We start from the raw sequence: 18648 nt of genomic DNA on the forward strand, positions 1-18648 counted from the left end.
AAGATCAAAAGTGGCTAGGGTAGAGGGGCCATGGATGGCAGGTGTGGAGCAGGGTCCAGGTGAGAGGGGGCAGACAATGGGGTGGGGCGGGGACACTGAGTTATTGATAAGGGCTGCTGCTGGTGTGGGATTCTCCAAGGAGATGCCACCCCTGAGAGGGGGCACTGGCCCCTGGGGAGTGGCCAAGGAGGAGGCGTTGGGGAAACCGCAGCCTGGGACTTTTGACTTCTCCCTAGCACGGTGAGGTCCCCCAACCCTCCTGGAAGACCCCCGCAGATCCCAGGCCCAGCAGCGGCGGGCAGACAGGATCCAAGTCACTGCGGATCTCTAAGCCCCGCCCCTACGGGCCCTGGGATGGGGGGGACCAACGCCTTCCTCCCTCATCCAAGCGTCCTTTGCTGGGGGGAAGGGCGTGAAGCAGTGCGGGTGGGGTGCGGTGGGGTGGGGTGGGGGAGAGATGAGCCGGCGTTGCCATGGCAACAAGGCCGGTGGTCGGGCCCGGGAGCCCCAGGAGGGGAGGGCGGCCCTGAGGACTCGGAGCGCTCGGGTGGGCGGCGGCCAGGGTCTCCCGGGACGAGTTGGGAAACCCGTCCCTCCTGTCCTCACCCGCTTCCCCAACCCCAACCCCGGGCGCTCTCCCTGCGCCTTCCCGGTGGCGCAAGAAGCCCGCGTGTTTGCGTCTGCGAAGTTCTCCGGTGAGTGTGCGAGCGCGCGTGCAGGCTGGTGCGTGCGTGTGAGCTCGCCCACGTGGGCACGGCCGTGGGGGCCCGGCGGGGGTGAGCCCGAGTCCCGCCCCCTCCCCGGCCCGGCCTCGCGCCCCGCCCCCCGCTGCCGGCGCCGGCGGCCTCGGCGCTTCCCCGCGCTCACCCCCCTCCGCCTCCTCCCCGCACTTTCGCGGCTCGGGCTCCCCCGGCGGCTCGCACAGCCGGACTCGGCGCTCTCCTCGCTGGCCGCCGCCGCCGCCCCGCCGGCAGCGCAGTGCCCGGGCACCTGTTGGAGGCACAGAGGCAGGTGCAGGGGGCTGGGCCGGCCGGGGGCGTGCGGGAAGGGGCCAAGGGGGGTGTTCAGCGTGCCTGCGGCTGCAATTTCACGCTCAAGAGGAGGAGGCGTCTCGGGCTGGGGTCCCCTACTTGGGTGGCAGTGGGGGGCAGGGAAGGACGAGACAGGCACAGGGATTTTGGGCTTGGGTGAAGACAGGACCGCAGGGCATAGGCAGCCCGGAGGGGCGGGGGCACCCTGACCCGAGCAGCGCCTGGTGCAGAGAATGACCGGAGAGAGAGAGGTGGGACCTCCAGGGGAGCCAGGGCTTGGGGGAAGCCCAGAGCCCAGAAGGAGGCAGGAGGGTGACCAGTCTAAAGATACCAGTCTGGGGGAGTGGGCTGGCAGCCTCTTCTGTGCAGTGAGGGCCCAGGGCTCCGGTGGCTGTGGCCCCTAGACCGGCACAGGTGGCTACTCCTTTGTCACCTGGCAGGACAGGCCAGTGAGGGTCACCAGCGGCGCAGGCTGCCCCGGCGCTCCGCCAGCGGCCAGTAGCCAGCAGGTGGAGGGAGGCAGCCGGGCTCACACTGTCACCCCTCGCCGGCCAGGAGCGCTGCATGAGGGGCCGCAGGGGCGACCGCATGACCATCAACATTCAGGAGCACATGGCCATCAACGTGTGCCCCGGGCCCATCCGGCCCATCCGCCAGATCTCCGACTATTTCCCCCGCCTGGGACCGGGACCCGAAGGAGGGGGTGGCGGCGTTGGGAGCTGCGGGGAGGCCTCTGCCCATCTGGCCCCCCTGGCTCTGGCCCCCCCAGCCGCCCTCCTTGGGGCTAGCACGCCCGAGGATGGAGCCGAGGTGGACAGTTACGACTCGGACGATGCCAGTGAGTGGGGTGCTGATGGGGGGGAGGGGGCTGTGGGAGCTGCTGTGGGAGTGTATAGGGCGCAGGGTGGGGTGGGGGTGGGGGGGCGGCCGGAGGCCGTGGTGGTGGTGGCGGCGACGGGTTGTGGGGACTGCCGGCACAGCTGCAGCCGGTGTGTGGCGGTTTCAGCATCAGCGAGGCTCAATATTCAATATTTCTGCCACCCACACAGTCCCGCTTGGCGGCCAAGCCAGGGACCCAGACGCACACACGCACATGCCCACTCAGCTGCTGGTACACGCATGGGCACACACACAAACACACCCTATGCCATGTGCCTGACCTGGCACGGCATACTGACTCACACTCTGTCCCCACTTCCCCAGCTTCCCTGGGCACCCTGGAGTTTGACCTTCTGTATGACCAGGCCTCCTGCACCTTGCACTGTAGCATCCTCAGGGCCAAGGTAGGCGCACTCCCCTCTGACCTGGGAGGAGCAGGGTGGAGCCAGCTCCTCCTTCCCCCTCCCTACCCCCTCTGCAGAGGAAGAGGAGGAGCCGCAACCCTCTTCCCTCTTTGCAGGGCCTTAAGCCCATGGACTTCAACGGCCTGGCTGACCCCTATGTTAAGCTGCACCTGTTGCCTGGAGCCTGCAAGGTAACAGCCTCCTTCCAGTCTGCCCCCACCTGGCCTGGACCTGGGCCCAGTGTCCCAGACCCCTGACACCCCCCTCCCAACCCTTGTGTTCAGTTTGTGTGGGTCAGTGGGGGATGTGTCATTCAATCTCTTTGTCTCTGGGTCCCAGGCCAATAAGCTAAAAACTAAGACTCAGAGGAACACGTTGAATCCCGTGTGGAACGAGGACCTGACGTACAGCGGGATCACAGTTGATGACATCACTCATAAGGTGCTCAGGTGAGGTCCCCCCGCCAGTGCCACAGGGATTCCTGCCTGGTGGCATTCTCCTTGAGCCCCTGTCATTTAACCTGTGGTTAGCGCATCCATTGCCAAGTCCCGTGAAGCTCCTACTTTTCTGATGTTCAGGAACAATCTGTGCCTCCCCAGCAGCCTGCCCAAAGATCTTCCCGGTCTTCCAGCCCCCTGCCCTCATCCCTTCCCCAATAGCTCCTGCTGCCCTCTGGAATAGGTGACCACCACTCTCTTGACTGGGCAGGTTCATTGTTCCTCGCCTGGCCAGTTGGGACTCGCAGCTTCCTGTTGGAGCCCCAGTGTCCACTTTTCTTAAGCACTGAAGTCTTCTGCGACAGGGAACGCGCCCTGTGACCCTAGGGACAGTGGAGAGTAACAAGCCCAGGCCACCAGAGGCCCCCTGCCTGGCCTCTCAAGCAGTCCTGGGAGCCACGGAAAAGGGCATGGCCAGGGCTGTTTTCCAGAGCTCACGCTGGTGGTGGCTGCGGGGGCAGACGGCAGGGGAGGAGGACAAAGGCAAAAAACCAGAAAGGCTCGTCTGGGCTTTCAGATGTGAGAGAATCGGAGGCCTAAAAATACTGCTGCTCACTGGTGCCCAGCCTGGGCCACGCATTTTTTACATCTATTTCATTTGTGCTCATAATAGCATTAGGAGGCAGCTGCTCATTATCTCCTTTTGCAGATGGGGGTGGCTGCTTAGGACGTGAAGTGACTTCCCCAGGGTCCTACAGGTGGCTGGCTGGCAATTGGCATCCTCACATGCCATGGTGGCTCAGCCCAGTGGCCACTGGCAGAGGCAGCGGCACAAGGGCTGGGGAAGGGGACAGAGGAAGGGAACCGAGCTTTTCCTTACAGCTGGGTCCCTGGGTCTCTGCCAGGCCAGGCCCCTGTTTTGCACAGGAGGTGAGAGGGCACCCTGTAGCATCCCAGGGTCCCCCGCTGTGCTCATGCGTACTGGTGCATGTCTGAGGCACTGGTTGGATCTGGTCCATGGGTGGTGAGGGGAGGGGGCTCTCATGGACCAGGGGCTGTGTGTGGGCAGCCGGAGGAGGAAGGGCTGAGGGACCAGGCAAGTGTGGTCATCCTGCTCAGCTCAGTTCAGGGCAGAGCTGGCACTGGTCTGAGGATCTCCCTCCCACCCTGGAGGGGGTGCCCAGCCCCTTTGCCCTGGGTGCTCTGACCCTGTAGTTCCCTCCAGGATCTCCGTCTGCGATGAAGACAAGCTGAGCCACAATGAGTTTATTGGGGAGATCCGAGTGCCCCTTCGCCGCCTCAAGCCTTCACAAAAGAAGCATTTTAACATCTGCCTTGAACGCCAGGTCCCGGTCCGTGCAGGGGCTTATAGGGGCACCAGAAGGGGAAACCTCCAGGGCAGACCAAGTTTCTAGAACCTTCTGTCTCCCTCCCCCTCCTTAGCTGGCTTCACCTTCTTCCATGTCGGCAGCATTGAGGGGCATTTCCTGCTACCTGAAGGAGGTAAGGCTGCCCCTTTGGAGGGACTCTTGCTGGGTAGGGGGAGGTAGTGGACGTCCCAGCTGAGCGCTGGCCCTGTTCCTACAGCTGGAGCAGGCAGAGCAGGGGCCTGGGCTGCTGGAGGAGCGTGGCCGCATCCTGCTGAGCCTCAGCTACAGCTCCCGGCGCCGGGGGCTGCTGGTAGGCATCATCCGCTGTGCCCACCTGGCTGCCATGGACGTCAACGGCTACTCAGACCCCTACGTCAAGACGTGAGCCCTTGCCTGTGGCCTGCTGCCCACCCCAAGGAGCCTGCCCCCCTGCCTGGTGTTCCTGCAGGGCCGCGGCAGGACCCTGTGCAGTATGGCTTCCTCTCAGCTGCACCCCACCCCATAGGTACCTGAGACCGGATGTGGATAAGAAATCCAAGCACAAGACGTGTGTAAAGAAGAAGACGCTAAATCCAGAATTTCATGAGGTAAATGAGGCAGGGAAGGGAAGGCGGCTCTGGGCTGGGTGTGGGCTTCGGGGAGAGCCCCAGCAGAAGGTGCGGCTGGTCTCCCCAGGAGTTTTTCTATGAGATGGAGCTCTCCGCCCTGGCTGCCAAGACCCTGGAGGTTACCGTCTGGGACTATGACATCGGCAAATCTAACGACTTCATTGGTGAGGGGGGAGCTGTGCTTGTGGGGGGTGCCGAGGGAGGGTGGTGGAAGGTGGTTGGTTGGTTACTGTGCCGTACATGCCGCCAGGCGGCGTGTCGCTGGGGCCGGGTGCCCGTGGAGAGGCCCGGAAACACTGGTGCGACTGCCTGCAGCAGCTGGACACAGCCCTGGAGCGCTGGCACACCTTGACCAGCGAACTGCCCCCAGCTGCTGGGGCTCTGCCCTCAGCCTGAGCTGCTGCAACTGTCACCACACTGCACTGGTCCCTGGGGGCCAGGTCCAGCACCCAATCTTCGCACGTGTTGCACGTTTACATGGGGTAGGGTGTCCCCCTGCCTCACACTAACTGTCTTATTTTCGTGAGAGTCTCTGTGACCGTGGGGCTGTCTTGCTTTTGAGGGACTGTGGAGATCTGTACTCACATATGCAAACTTACTCCTGCCTGACTCGCTATTACCTGCAAATATGCAAAGCGCCCCGCCTCTGCACATCTGCGGGGAGCCCCCCAACTCCTCGCCCCTTCCCGGCGCCCCTTTCTCCTGCCTCCCCAGGCTGCCCCGGCCCCCACTGCCACCCAGGGAGGAGGTCGGATTAGGGGAGGTTTGGAGAAGAATGTTTGCTAAGCAGGAGAGGACAGAGCGAGCCACTCCATTAACAGTTTTCATTTAAAAACACACACATACACATACACACACACATGCACATACACCCCTCCCACCCCAGCCCTGTACAGCTGCCCTTGACTGGGGAGAGGGGGCACTGTTACAGGCGCTCTGCTGCCCACGAGGTGGCAGGTGCTCCTGACTACTCCATTAAACAACTGTCCCCGAGGGGGCTGGGATGCCAGGGCAGGGCCCCACCACCGTCCCGGGGTACGCGCGTGCATGACTGCGCCTTTTCAGATTGTGTCAGTGGCCAAAGCATGGCAACCAGGCGTCAATAAACAGCTCCAAGCAAGCTGGGGGCTCATGTATCAGCCACGATGCGGCGGCTCACTCCGGGATGTCGATCACCAGGTCGTCGTCCCCATCCAGGGCGTCGTCCCCACTGCCTGCGTCGCTGAACATCTGCCGAGGGACCGTGCTCAGGATGGTGGGCGGGGGCATCTTGGGGGGAGGCAAGGGGGTCAGGGTGGTCCCAGCCCCCCGGCCCGGGAAAGTGAGCGGCCCACCCACGGGGCAGTCGGGAGCTCCCACGGCCATCTGCAGTAGAGAAAGAAACAGGGAGGGCTCGTCAGTGGGGGTCCGCTGGGGGCCACGTAGGGCTGGGCACACTAGCCCCTTCAGCGTGCCTAGGGATGACGGGTGGGCATGGAGGGGGTGGGGTGGGGCAGGCAGGCTGACGGGAAGGGAGGGGAAGGCTGGCCATGCCCTGTCAGGGGGAAACTTGGGGTGGTGGGTAACCGCAGCGCCAGCCTGCCCAGGTGGCCGCCTCCCGCCTCTGGGCACCTTGCTACATCCTGTCGCCTCTGGCTTCCTTGCCCTCCTCCAACTGTGGGACTTACTGTTTCAGTGGAAGGTACCGTAGGATGCCTAAGCCAGGAGCCTGAACAGCTTCTTGGCCCCCCCGTAGCTTCTAGGCCCCCTTGGAAGGGCCCCTCCTTAGGATCCCCGCAGCCACTGGGCTGGGCCAAGCCCTCCTCAGCTCACCTGTGCTATGGGACCAGCCTCTAACTGGACTCCCTGCCTTCAGCCTCGCCCAGATCCAGTTCCTCCACACTGCAGCCAGAGGGATCTCTCTAGAACACAGACCTCAGTGTGTCACAGCCTCCCCTCGGGCCTCCCCACAGGCTGGCCCCTCCACCTGGAGTGGCCCTCCTCTGTTTGCCCAAGTCCTGCTTTGTCCTCTGACCTTGGAGGTGGGCTTCATCCTGCCTGTCTCTGGGGCCTCACCAGCCCTCCCCTCAGGACCTGCAGGGGTCTACTTTGCTAATGGGCCCTAGCACTGGGCAGTTGTGGAAGGGAGCAGGTGTCCTTGGCCTAGCCAGAGAAGTGTTGAGGCACAGGCCTGCCAGGTCCCCACAGGGCAGATGCTGGTCCAGTCCTGGGGCATGGCAGGAAATGTGCACGCACTTCCCTACATGGCCACAGGCCTGCCCCCAGCTTTTCCAGGAGCCGTGGCCCATGGTTCAGGGGCAGGAGCCTGGCAGGATCTTCTGGGCAGACAGGAGCCCTTGCTCAGGGCAGCAGCCTTCACCAGGTGCCAGGCACCCACCTGCCTGTCCCCCCACCCCCAGCACAGGCATGAGAGCAGCTGAGTAAGGCCCGTCCCTGTCCTGCCCCATGTGCCTGACGGCTCACCAGGGCCGAGGCAGCAGGCTAGGAAGTGAATGTGCTTTATCTTCCCGATGATCCCACGGAGCAGACAAGCAGGCTCAGGGAGCGTGCTGCCATGGCCGGAGCGTGACGGAGTCCACACGCTTGGTGTCCTGACATCCCGCCTCTGCTCAGCCAAACAGCCTCCCAGATCCTCACATCAGCCCCACAGAGGCCTATGGGTGTCCCAGAATTGGGCTGCTGGGTCTTCTGGAACCCACTCCCATTTCTCTTGGCTACCCCCTTCTCTCTTCTCACTGCTGACTCAGCCCAGACAACAAAACACGGTGTCCCTGTCCCCTTCTCACTGCTGACTCAGCCCAGACAACAAAATACGGTGTGCCTGTCCCCTTCTCACTGCTGCTCGGCCCATAGCACCCACAGCTCACTTACTTGGGCTCCAATACAACCTGCTCTGGTCGCTTCCCTGACCCATCCCATGGTGGCTGCTGTGGGTCCCTCCCTTAGGTGGCACTTTCCCTCTGGCACAGTTCTCACTACTGAGGCCACATCCCTCCACGCACCTGCTCCCAGCTCCACTTACCCTGGCCCTCTCTACCATCTGCTTCTGTCAGACCACAAACCAAAATCCAGGTGGGCAGTGCCAGGACCCTTGCTAAAGCCCTGTTGGTCACAGTGACACGGGGCCAAGGTCACACAGGAAGAAGCCACTGGCTGAGCTGGGGAACAGACTTTAGGACCTATCTTCTGAGTGACTCCAAATGAGGCTTCCCACTCTGCTTTGGGCTCTGGAGCCGGGGTTGGCCAAGCCTGGACTCTGAGCTGGGTGGGGTTGGCAGCAAGCTCCATGCCCAGCACTCATCTGTCCTCTACCCGCCGCCTCTGGGCCCAGGCTCCTGGCCCCAACTGTCTGTGTGGCATGTCCAGATGGCATCTCAACCTGCCTGAGGTTGGACTTCTCTCCCTCCCCACCTGCTCTGGGCCACAGCCCGGCCACCTCAGGCCAGGCCACACCTGCTCCTCAGGGAGCTCTGTGCACACTGCACCCACATAGCCTCTCTCCTGGGTTCCTGCGGTAGCCTCCTCATGTCCGTGGGCGCACCCTCAACCCCACACCCGGTCTGCCTCCTCCCAGCTGTGCCAGTCATCGGTGTAGAAGGGCAATTTTCCGCATGGGTTGCCACCTCACTCACGGGACAAATCCACACCTGGTGGAACCCCTCAGCCCATGCCTGCTCTGACCAGCCTCTCCTCTTACTTTCCTCCCACCACATGGGCCGCGTCCTCCAACAAGTGACACACGCACGTGCCACGGGGCCTGGGCACTGGTGGCATGACGGACAGAGCCAAATGGCTGGCACTCATCTCCCTTGAGCCTCTGAGCAAACAGCACCCCGTACCACCCCACTTGCAGTATCAGTTCCTGTCCACCCTTTTCCTGCTGGAGCCCCCTGAGGGGCTGGGGTTCTGTCTGGCTCATGGTCATCTCATGGCTCTGAGCCCTGAGCACTGCACAAAGTCAGCACTGTGGGGACACTGACTATGACCCAATCTGAGCTCCTCATGGGGACACAGTCCAGGGGACCCCGAGGTCGGAGAGACCTGCTCAGGCCTGGATTTGGCATCAACTCCACTCTGTGCCTCTCCTTGGGGGCTATGGACACAGGTGCCCTGTCCCTGGTCACCTGACAATGGTACCAGGCAGGCGCCCTCGCCGACTTCTCCAAGCAAGGTCCTGCCCTGGGTCCGTCCAGCAGCCTTGGTGCCTTGCCCTGGCCTGTGGCCCTGCCAGCCCCGGATCCATCCTGCCATGTTCTTGGCAGGGCCCCAGCCCGTCCGAGCCTCCCTCAGACGCTGTTCTGTCACTCAGGCCCCTCCATGATGTCCCCAAGCCAGGGTACCTTGAGTTTCCGGGGCAGGCGGGGTCGTTTCTCCCGCTTGGGCCTCAGGGGGCTGGCCTCGGGCAGCTGCAGGGCCAGGTAGTCGGAAGGGAATGGGGTGTAGGGAGGGGAAGCCAGCTGCTGGGAGGAATGGAAGATGGAGATGAGGTGTGGAGTGGGTGAGGGGGGAAGGGGCAAAGATGCGAACAGGAGGAAGGATGGAAAAACAAAAGAGATGGTGATGAGTGTGGCTCCCGGGCCCGTGGAGCAGAGGGGAGGGGGGCGGCAGCAGGACTCGGCCGGGGGCTGCTCTCCTCCGTCATGTCTGGCCCCCATTCCTAAGCACACGTGGGCTGGCAGCCCCCACTCACCCCTCTGCATCCACACGAGTCCCCAGTGCTGGGCTCATCTCACCCTGCCATTCAGCCCCTCAGCCTAAGCGGTGCCCCTCTGGAGTCCCAGGCATATGGGTTCACCATTTCCCACCCCAAACCCTGACTCACCGAGCTCAGGTATGGTGACGGGGCCCCAGAAGCTTGAAGGGGAAATCCCGCAGGAGGCAGGGAGAGGCTGGAGGGGGAGGGGGTGCCACCCAGGGGAGGGCTTCTCTTCCTGCCAGAACGAGAGAGGAGAGGTCAGAGGCAGTGGGGCTGCTTGAGGGGTGGTAGTGGAGGACCCCCGCGGAGAGGGGTGCTGACCGATTCTCACCTCTTGGGAGCTGGTGTGTCCGACAACTTGGGTGTTCCCTCTGTCTCGCTGTTATCTGAAGAGGCAGTGGCATCGGAGTCTGGGAGGGGGACAGCGGATGAGTGGGGTGCCAGGGGAACTCAACTCCCAGCTGGCTTGCTGGTGCTATAGGGAGACCCATGGACTCCCTGGCTCCCCCACCCCTGCCACCTTTGCCAAGCACTGGTTGCCTGCCAGGCTCTTTCCCACTCATGGTCCCTCCTCATTTTCATCACACCCTCCGGGGACGAAGGGGAGGCTGGGACCTCCGGATGATGTCTTTGAGCCTCGGAAGGAAAGGCTGGGGGCCGGCACCTGACCTTGAAGCACCAGCTTCTTGACAGTTTTATGCCCCCCAAATCCAGGGGCCTGCTCATTCCCAACCGCAACTGCCACAAGGTGAGGCTGCTCTGGGATCCCAACTCCCCAACCCCCCACAGCCTGCTCGCACTCCAAGGGCCTCCTACCACAACTGTACCCTGTTTCATGCTAATCCAGCTGTGTGAAAAACAAAACTTCCCCCCTGGGTCACGGAAAAGCTCCTTGTGCACTCCACAGCCACGACAGGGGTTGGTGTGTGGCGCAGCAGTTAAGCTGCAGTCTGTGATGCTGCCACCCACGCGTGCTGGTTCCTGTCCCGGCTGCTGCACTTCAGATCCAGCTATCTGCTAATGCACACGGGAAAGCAGTGGAAGATGGCCCAAATGTGTGGACCCCTGCACCCACGTGGGAGACCTGGTTTCAGCCTGGCCACTTGGGGAGTGAACCAGCGAACGGAAGATGGATCTCTCTACCTCTACCCTTTCTGTTACTCTATCTTTCAAATCAATCAATCAATCAATCCTTAAAAAAAAAAAAAAAAAGAAAAAAGAAAAAAACAGAATAACCACTTCATGGAATGCATGCCGCTCCAAATCTGTCCTGTCACATCCTTTAAGAAGTAGATTAAGGGACCTGCAGTGTAGGAGGACATTGTGACCGTAGGTCAGCGACCATAGTCAGCGAGCACGGGATTACAGTTGATGGGACAATATTTGTATGATAAACAACTGAATGGATGTCTTGTGTGTGACTGGTTGGATATCCTTTGCATGAGAGCAACTGTATGGCTATCTTTCGTATACCTGATGAGATATCATTTGTATAAGAACAGTTGAGTGGGAAGTAATATACAAGGCAAAAGGACTTCCAAACTAAGGCATAGAAACAGTTGATGGTTCTGTTGATGAACTAAGTATCTCTACCCTAATCCTGTATGACCCTCAGCATATAAAGTCTGATGCCCCTAATAAATTTTGGCTATTGATCATCAGTCAGTAGTCCAAGCGTGTTATTATCGGCTCCGTGCACCAAGTCCATCGCTGCAGGACAGCGACACTGCAGCGGTAGCCAGGTGGCTTAAGTCCTCGCCTTGCATGCACTGGGATCCCCTATGGGCACCAGTTCATGTCTTGGTGGCTCTGCTTCCCATCCAGATCCTTGCTTGTGGCCTAGGAAAGCAGTTGGGGATGGCCCAAAGCCTTGGGATCCTGCATCCGCTTGGGAGACCCGGAAGAAGCTCCTGGCTCTGGATCAGCTCAGCTCTGGCTGTTGTGGACACTTGAGGAGTGACCCAGCGGACGGAAGATCTTCTTCTCTGTATATCTGACTTTCCAATAAAAATAGATAAATCTTAAAAAAAAAAAAAAAGAAAAAAATTGATCACAGTGGGGCCTGGCACAGTAACCTAGTGGCTAAAGTCCTTGCTTTGCATGTGCCAGGACCCCATATGGGCACAGGTTTGTATCCCAGCTGCCCCCTTTTCCATCCAGCTCCTTGCTTATGGCTTGGGAAAGCAGTCAAGGACAAGCCAAAGCCTTGGGACCCTGCACTGTGTGGGAGACCCAGAAGAAGCTCCTGGCTCCTGGCTCTGGATTAGCTCAGCTCTGGCCACTGTAGTCATTTGAGGAGTGTACCAGCAGATGGAAGATCTTTCTCTCTGTCTCTCTGTACATATGACTTTCCAATTAGGGAAAAACCAGAACAAAACAACAACAAAAAAACCCAACAAACATGCCATTCCCACCCTAGGGCCTTGTACATTGCAGATTCTTCCAGAACCCTTTCCTCTCGCTGTCACAGCTCTGCTCACCCTGTGCTGAGAAATGCTACCTGCGGGTGGCTCCCTGGCCAGCCTGAGGCTCTTTCTCTTCAGCCCTAACCCATTCAGACCACCTACTTGCTGGATTCCCTCCAGGGCATGTCCTGGAGCTCCTCTCACACAGGAGGCTAACTAGTCTCCCACAGCAAGGGAGAGCCAACAGTCAGAGTTGCGGTTTCTGCCAGAGACCCCAGCTGCTGCTGGGGTCTGCTCTGGGCTTTGCTCCTCCTGTAAGGCGAGTGGTAGTTTTGGTCCAAAACATTATTTACACAAACTACAGTGGCACTGGTTGTTAGCCCACCTGGTGCTGTGGCCCACATATGCCCCTTCTACTTCTGGGCTTTTCCAAACCAGGGACATCCACAATTGGTAGGTCATGAAATCACTGTTTTGAGCCCAGTGTGGTGGTTCAACTGGCCTGCAAGTGCTGGCATCCCATACAGGCATTGGTTTGTGTCCCAGCTACTCGACTTCTCTGCTTACGGCCTAGAAAAGCAGTCTAAGACGACCCAAAGCTTTGGGCCCACGAACCCCTGTGGGAGACCTGGAAGAAGCTCCCGGCTTAGGATTGGCTCAGCATCGGCTGTTACGGCCACTTGGGAGGTGAACCAGCGGATGGAACTTCTCTCTGTAAATCCGCCTTGCCAATAAGAACACATCAACCCCGGTATCACTGTGTCAGCTGGCAACCCACACGAGGGGAAGCATCAGCACGTGTCCTGTGTTGTGATTCTGACCACCTCTCATTATGTTTCCTTTTTCCTTTTCTATCTGTATGCATGAACAGCTCACCAGAAACGACACACACAGCCAAGTCTGGAAACCTGAGCCGCATCTGCTGCAACCCTCTTCTCATCACGAAAGCCCACCTGGAGCTCCCCAAGGTGCCCACAAGCGTAAGCCCACTGGTTCCACCTGCCATAGGCCCCAGCTCAGCCCTGACTCTCTGAATGGGCTACTGCCTGCCTGCTGTGCTCCTCCAGCTGAACGTGGCTTCTCTAACACTCTTCATTAGTTGAGGAAACGCTCCCTAAGAAAAACCATGTGTGGTGTCCAAAAACATTAAGATGTGTGTTTATAAATAAAACTATAGAAACCCAGCTTTCCTGGCCCTTCCACTGGGTTAAGTAGCTGCTTCAAACATTCTCTATTCCAGTACCTAAGATATTTGCCAGCTGGTCCTCCACCACAGCTTGCACCCTCTTTCAGCCCTCGATGATATTGAACATTCTAGATTACTTATTTCTTCACCCCAGTGAAAATGGCACACTGGAAGAGGCCACACAGGCTTTGTCCCTTTCTGTAACTATGTCCCCCGGGGCCAGGCGCCAACAGGTGCCCAAGAAACACTGGAGTGTCAAGCAGGAGGAGGAGCAGCAGCGAGGGGGCCGAGTCCTCCACCAACGGCCGTGACCTTGCTCACCAGAGGAGTCTTCATCCACGTTCTCGTACTGCAGGAGTCGGTCTAGCAGGAAACTGCAGGCAAGGCAGCGGGAGAAAACACGGCTGCTCAGTGCGACCCTATCTCGCTCTCCTGGGATCGATCCCAGGGCCCTGAGCGCCCCCAGCTCCACCCCAGGGTCGCGATCCAGCACAGTCCCCTGGGGCCACTTGCACCTGCCTCCCCGGGGGGCGGACCTCACCTCTTGTCCCGGGACACCTTCAGCAGTTTCCTCTGGGCCTTGCGGAGCTCCTCCTGGAAGCACTCGTGCTCCTGAGGCGAAGGCACAGTGGGCGCTCGGCCAATGGCCCTCCCTCCGTCATGGGCCCCCCCACCTCCCTTCGCACACCGGGTCAACCCCGACCCAGAGGTCCTCCCGGCGTCCAGGCCGCACCCCGCCCACTCCACTCCCCGGCGACCCTCCCTCTCTCCGGCACTCACGTAGATGAGGAACTTGAGCTTCCGCTTCAGATTCCGGTATTTCTTTTTGTAGTCCACTTCGCCATCCGCCGGCCCGTTCATGACCCGTTCGGGAGCAGCGGCCCAGCGTCTCGAGTCCCGCGACCCCGGCCAGCCCTCCACCAGTCGGCTAAGCCTGGCCGCTCACGCTTCCACTTCCGGAGCCCGCTCGGACTACAATTCCCGTCGTGCCCTGCGCCTGGAGGGCGTGGCCACGAGGGCGATGGGGCAGTGGCGCCTCGGTGACGTAAGAAGGATGGTGGGCGCCGTAGGGTTCCACTCCTGACTTTCAAATTCGAAACCTGTAGTCGCAAAAAAAGACTTGCCCTAGAGATTCCTAGTCTCCTGGAGAGTGGCCTCTCTCTTTCTGCCTTCTGAAATAACAGCGGCTTAGCTAGTGCCCCCGGAAGAAAAGACAGCGTCGCGGACTGATGACAGTTGCCCGAATGGTTGCCGCGTCGACTGTTTCAAACGCGAGCTGTATGGACGACTCGTTCTAAGAGCGCGTAGGGGCCACGAAGTTCTGCAACTGCCCTGGGAAAGTACAATTTGATTGGCAAGGTCCTCGGCCGCGAGCGGTCCGCAGACGAGGCTCAACGGCCCCTCTCTCACGGCGCCAGCGCGCCAGCTGCTGTCGGGCGCGCCGACGGAGGCCCGGAGACGGGGTTGGAAAAGGCGGGAGCCGCCAATCCCGGGTGGGCCAAAATGGCGTGGGAGGACGAGATGCAGGCGTTCACCCGCAGCTTGTTCCGAAGCCGGCCGGACCTCAGGTGCCTAGGGGGTTGGAGCTGGGGGTGGAAGAGGCAAGGGGTGGAGGCGGACTGTGCTGACTGTCAGGAGTTATTCCAATATCCTTCCCTGGACCCATCGCCATTCCTTCTTCCTCACAGCTCATGAAGTTCGCGCTGGCCTAGCTATCCACCAATCGGATGTAACCTGGCATTCCACCTGAATCCCACCTCCCAATCTTCCAGCCCCCTCCCCAACTCCGCCCACTCGCCAATCATCCCTAGGCATTCACCTGCAGGCGCCAATCCCCTGGGGGCCTGGCCTCAATCCCTCCCAATCCCCACCCCCTACACCTGGAAGACAAAAAGGCCCCCCCCAGGTGCGGCTCGCTCTCTTACCCCTCTCTTACCCCTCTCTTATCCCTCTCTTATCCCTCTCTCCCCTTCCCCTTTTTCTCCTCCTGATTTTCACCACCTCTACCCGTTCCTGCCCCGTTGGAATAAACCTCCTAAGTTACCTCGTTGTGTCTGGTGTGTTTCAGCTCACGGTAAAGAACCAGGTTGTGGGAATTAGCAGCGCGTAATAATATCATAATAATATCGTAATATTGTATGAACTAGAACTCTACCAATCTTTTTAAATAACTAACACTGACGCCGTGTCCCTGCAGCACGCTCACGCACTCGGTCGTGCGGCGGAGGTTCTTGGCTCACACAGGTCGGGACCACCTGGAAGCCGAACAGAAGCAGGCGCTGAAGCGGCTGGTGGAGGAAGAGCTGTTGAAGATGCAGGTGCAGGCGCGCGCTGGGGCGGCCGAAGGGATGGGGTGGGGTCGAACATAGCCTTGGTACATGCTGTGCACCCCTCGCTCCCCATTTGGTGCACACACAGGTGGACGAAGCCGGTGCCAAGAAGGCCAAGAGGCCTCCTAGCCCCTGTGGCGACACGGAGAGGAAAAGGTTCCGCTGCAATTCGGGGTCAGGTCAGTGGTTCCTCCCTCACTGTGGTCCCAGATGTGAGCATAGGTGGGGTGGGCGAGGGCAGAGTCGAGTACCGGGATGGGTGGGCGATAGCCATGTTTCCTGGTGTTCCCCTCTGCTGGCCCTGCTGGGGGTAGGCCCCGGAGGAAGTACCCCAACCTTCCCGTCTGTCCTCCAGATCCCAGCTCCACAGCCTCCAGCCCAGACCGCTTTGGCTCCCCTGCTGAGAACGGACCTTCAGTAGCAGAAGTTGGCCCAGGCGAGGAAGAGGTGGAAGAGGAAGAGGAGCAGGGGGAGGAGGAGGAGAAGGAGGAGGAGGAGCTGGAGGAGAAGAAGAAGCAAAGGCAAAGCTCCAGGAAAAGAGTTGAGGAGAGCAGCGATGAACAGGAGCAGCAGGACCTGCCTGCAAAGACAGCATTACAGGAGGGAGGCAGTCAGGAGGAGGGCTGTGTCAGAGACCGCAAGCTGTACAAGGAAGAGAGCAGTGAGGAAGAGGATGAGGAGAAAGATTCCAAGGGTAGGCCTAGGAAAAAGTCAGGGACCCAAAGCCAGCTGGCAGCGGGAGAGGCCTCTGTGGAAAGGAAGCAGGCCAGGAGCGACAGTGACCACAGCAGGGAGGCACCTGCTCAGAGGACAGCCAGGAGGGTGGAAAGAAAGAAAGGAGCCAAGAACAACACGGAAAGCAACAAGGAAAGCGAGGAGGAGGAAGACTGGAAACCCAAGGCTGGGAGCCGTAGACGGTCAGCTAAGCGGGACAGCAGGCCTCTTGGAGCCTCAGGGGACAGCAGCGGTGGGCAGAGCCCTGGCGCAGCCAGCAGTGAGGCTGGCAGAGGCAGCAACAGCGATGAGGAGCCCCTGGTGCGGCTGAAGAGCAAGGAGGGGACCCACGGGAGGGGTGGAAGCAGCCAGGATGGGGCTGATGTCCACCCGCGGGTGGGATCGGCCACTGAAGGCCCTGCGAAGACGGCTAACCTGGGCGGTACCAGCGATGAAGACAGCGACCTGGAGAGGGAGGGGAGTGACAGCGAGGCCCCAGAGAGCGTCCAGGAGAGGAAGAACCGCTCTGCCCGAAAGAGCTCCCGGAAGGGCCGGGCCCGGAGCTGCTCCTCCTCGTCCTCCTCGGGAGGAAGTCCAGAGTCCAAAGGCAGGAAGGTGAGGGTGGGAGGGCTGCAGCCAGCAGGGGAGAGTACCTACCAGCCTGGCCCTCAACTGTTCTTCCCTCGTCAGGCTGGTTCTGGGCGCCGTGGTGAAGACCACCCGGCAGTGACACGGCTGAAGCGTTACATCCGGGCCTGCGGTGCACATCGCAACTATAAGAAGCTGCTGGGCTCCTGCCGCTCTCACAAGGAGCGCCTGAATGTCCTCCGGGCCGAACTGGAGGCTTTGGGCATGAAGGGTGAGGCTTAGGGACACTCTGGGGGCTGCTGGGGCTGCCAGTGATCCCCAGGCTCACTGCAAGCTGTGTCTGCCCCCACAGGGAACCCCACCTTAGAGAAGTGCCGGGCCCTGAAGGAGCAGCGGGAGACGGCGGCCGAGGTGGCCTCCCTGGATGTGGCAAACATCATTAGCAGTTCGGGTAAGGGTCCACTCTCACTTCCTGGGAGTAGGGAGGGCCTTTGGCTTTCTCAGCCAGCCCCTGTCCTGTCTGCCTTGACCTGCAGGCCGATCCCGAAGAAGTACAGCCTGGAACCCTTCAGCAGCAGTGGCCCCCGGGGAGCTGTACCGTAGGACCCTGGACGTGGAGGAAGGACCCCGCCTGGCCCCCACAGACTGGTCACACATGCGTGGCATCATCAGCAGTGATGGCGAGAGCACCTGAGCCTCGTGCCCTCCACCCCCCACAGGATCTCCTTCCATTCTGCCATACACACAGCACCACCTGCCTTGTGCATGCATGATGCTTCTCTGCCAGGTCGGCAGCCCCAGGGACACAAGCTGTCAGAACATCGCTTCTTAGCTTCGTGTTCTCTTGAAACAAGTGTTCAGAAGGTTTATATTTTATTTTAGGACTCAATAAAGGAGTGTTTGTAATCACTTCAAGCTGGTCTGGCTCTGAGCTCCGTACCTTGGACACTGCTTCCCTCTGTCCCTCTGCTCCAGGTCCCCCAAGTTAAAGGCCAGCCTGTAGTCAGTACCCCCCTCTCACGTCTCCCACCCGCTGTGAGAATGGTGTACCTCCAGACTTCTTCCTCTGACCTGTCTAGTCCCTCTGCTGTTAGTGGGGCCTGGTAAGTCACTGGTATTAACACATGAAGCACAAGGGGCTAGCGCTGTAACCCCACAGGTTCAGCGGCCAATTCCAACACTGGCGTCCCATATGGCTGCTCCATTTCCAATCCAACTCCCTCCTAAGACACCCAGGGAAACAGCAGAGGATGGCCCAAGTGCTTGGGCCCCTGTACCCACATGGAACACCTGACTCCAGTGTGGACCAGTCCTGGCCACTTGGGGACTGAACCAGTGATGGAAGAACTCTCCTCTCTCTCAAATAATTTTTTTAAAAAGACTTTAAAAATATGACTTGGGGATAGCTAATGTTTCCCACCCTTTCCTGTGGAAACCGCCACTCGGCTCTGGGGTCAGCTTTCAGCCCTAAAGGGGTGGGGCAAAGGGTCAGTCCTGACCAATCAGCACTCAAGGCCTCTGGCTACAGGTAGAACTAGCAGTCACCTTAGGACTTTGGGCTAGCTGCTTCTAAACAGAGTGTGGGGCTGGTGCTTGCAGTCTGAGCCTCCTGCATAGGTGCTAGTTTCAGAGTGCCAGCTGCTCCAGCTCCAATCCAGCTCCCTGCTAATATGCCCAGCAAAGAAGAAGATGGCCAAGTGTTTGGGGCTCCTAGACCAACATACGAAGGAGACCCGGGGAACATTCCAGGCTCCTGGCTTGGCCCAGGCCCAGTCCTGGTCACTAGCCATTTGGGGAGAGAGGCAGCAGTTGGAAGAGCTGTCTGTTTCTCCCCCTTTCTGTAAATATGCCCCTCAAATAGATGTCTTTAAGGAAAGGGAAGCAGAGGTGGAGGCCCTCCCTGGACCCCTGAAGTCAATACTGTCCCTGACCTTTGCAGCCATGCAGCCCAAGACTGTCTCCTTTCACACACAAGCAGTCATTACCATCTGCCACTGGAC

General features: G+C 60.0%; 3 protein-coding genes across 11 annotated transcripts; 2 read left to right on the forward strand and 1 right to left on the reverse strand.

Annotated features, from left to right (window-relative positions):
* The first annotated feature begins 498 nt into the window (after positions 1–498).
* On the forward strand, positions 499–5145 carry DOC2A (double C2 domain alpha). Of its 3 annotated transcripts, XM_004586863.3 has the most exons (11): positions 499–695; positions 1587–1869; positions 2235–2314; positions 2431–2505; positions 2654–2763; positions 3977–4103; positions 4195–4254; positions 4339–4502; positions 4627–4708; positions 4797–4893; positions 4980–5145. In XM_004586863.3, exons 2-11 carry the CDS (start codon positions 1596–1598, stop codon positions 5123–5125), a joined length of 1215 nt encoding a protein of 404 aa, XP_004586920.2. In that variant the 5' UTR covers positions 499–695; positions 1587–1595; the 3' UTR covers positions 5126–5145. The 3 variants fall into 3 exon arrangements, with proteins under 3 accessions (XP_004586920.2, XP_058536557.1, XP_058536558.1); XM_058680574.1 differs by having other exon boundaries at positions 4797–5145; XM_058680575.1 differs by lacking the exon at positions 499–695 and having other exon boundaries at positions 1486–1869; positions 4797–5145.
* INO80E (INO80 complex subunit E) lies at positions 5019–13990 on the reverse strand. 5 transcript variants are annotated; one of them, XM_058680577.1, is made up of 8 exons: positions 13797–13990; positions 13558–13628; positions 13338–13390; positions 9757–9835; positions 9552–9660; positions 9070–9189; positions 6542–6630; positions 5967–6094 (listed from the first exon to the last, which is right to left on the reverse strand). In XM_058680577.1, exons 1-7 carry the CDS (start codon positions 13875–13877, stop codon positions 6562–6564), a joined length of 582 nt encoding a protein of 193 aa, XP_058536560.1. In that variant the 5' UTR covers positions 13878–13990; the 3' UTR covers positions 5967–6094; positions 6542–6561. The 5 variants fall into 5 exon arrangements, with proteins under 5 accessions (XP_058536559.1, XP_012783019.2, XP_004586921.2 ...); XM_058680578.1 differs by having other exon boundaries at positions 9070–9186; positions 13797–13988; XM_058680576.1 differs by lacking the exon at positions 6542–6630 and having other exon boundaries at positions 5019–6094.
* An 86-nt stretch (positions 13991–14076) lies between these two features.
* HIRIP3 (HIRA interacting protein 3) lies at positions 14077–17535 on the forward strand. 3 transcript variants are annotated; one of them, XM_058680573.1, is made up of 8 exons: positions 14077–14584; positions 15214–15334; positions 15435–15525; positions 15702–15793; positions 15830–16681; positions 16751–16919; positions 17001–17099; positions 17185–17535. In XM_058680573.1, the coding sequence occupies exons 1-8, from the start codon at positions 14520–14522 to the stop codon at positions 17340–17342; spliced, it is 1647 nt and encodes a 548-aa protein (XP_058536556.1). In that variant the 5' UTR covers positions 14077–14519; the 3' UTR covers positions 17343–17535. The 3 variants fall into 3 exon arrangements, with proteins under 3 accessions (XP_058536556.1, XP_058536553.1, XP_058536554.1); XM_058680570.1 differs by having other exon boundaries at positions 15702–16681; XM_058680571.1 differs by having other exon boundaries at positions 14081–14584; positions 15702–16675; positions 17185–17532.
* Positions 17536–18648: the final 1113 nt, after the last annotated feature.

Source organism: Ochotona princeps, chromosome 24, assembly GCF_030435755.1.
Source record: "Ochotona princeps isolate mOchPri1 chromosome 24, mOchPri1.hap1, whole genome shotgun sequence".
Taxonomy (NCBI): Eukaryota; Metazoa; Chordata; class Mammalia; order Lagomorpha; family Ochotonidae; genus Ochotona; species Ochotona princeps.

Coding starts and splice junctions, on each gene's coding strand:
- DOC2A (XM_058680574.1), top strand. CDS start 1,596: ATGAGGGGCCGCAGGGGCGACCGCATGACCATCAACATTCAGGAGCAC. Junction 2,315..2,430: donor GTAGCATCCTCAGGGCCAAG/GTAGGCGCACTC, acceptor CCCTCTTTGCAG/GGCCTTAAGCCCATGGACTT. Junction 4,255..4,338: donor TTTCCTGCTACCTGAAGGAG/GTAAGGCTGCCC, acceptor CTGTTCCTACAG/CTGGAGCAGGCAGAGCAGGG.
- INO80E (XM_058680576.1), bottom strand. CDS start 13,877: ATGAACGGGCCGGCGGATGGCGAAGTGGACTACAAAAAGAAATACCGG. Junction 13,391..13,557: donor AAGGTGTCCCGGGACAAGAG/GTGAGGTCCGCC, acceptor CCTTGCCTGCAG/TTTCCTGCTAGACCGACTCC. Junction 6,095..9,069: donor GCCTGCCCCGGAAACTCAAG/GTACCCTGGCTT, acceptor TCTCTACTGCAG/ATGGCCGTGGGAGCTCCCGA.
- HIRIP3 (XM_058680570.1), top strand. CDS start 14,520: ATGGCGTGGGAGGACGAGATGCAGGCGTTCACCCGCAGCTTGTTCCGA. Junction 14,585..15,213: donor CGAAGCCGGCCGGACCTCAG/GTGCCTAGGGGG, acceptor GTGTCCCTGCAG/CACGCTCACGCACTCGGTCG. Junction 16,682..16,750: donor CCAAAGGCAGGAAGGTGAGG/GTGGGAGGGCTG, acceptor TTCCCTCGTCAG/GCTGGTTCTGGGCGCCGTGG.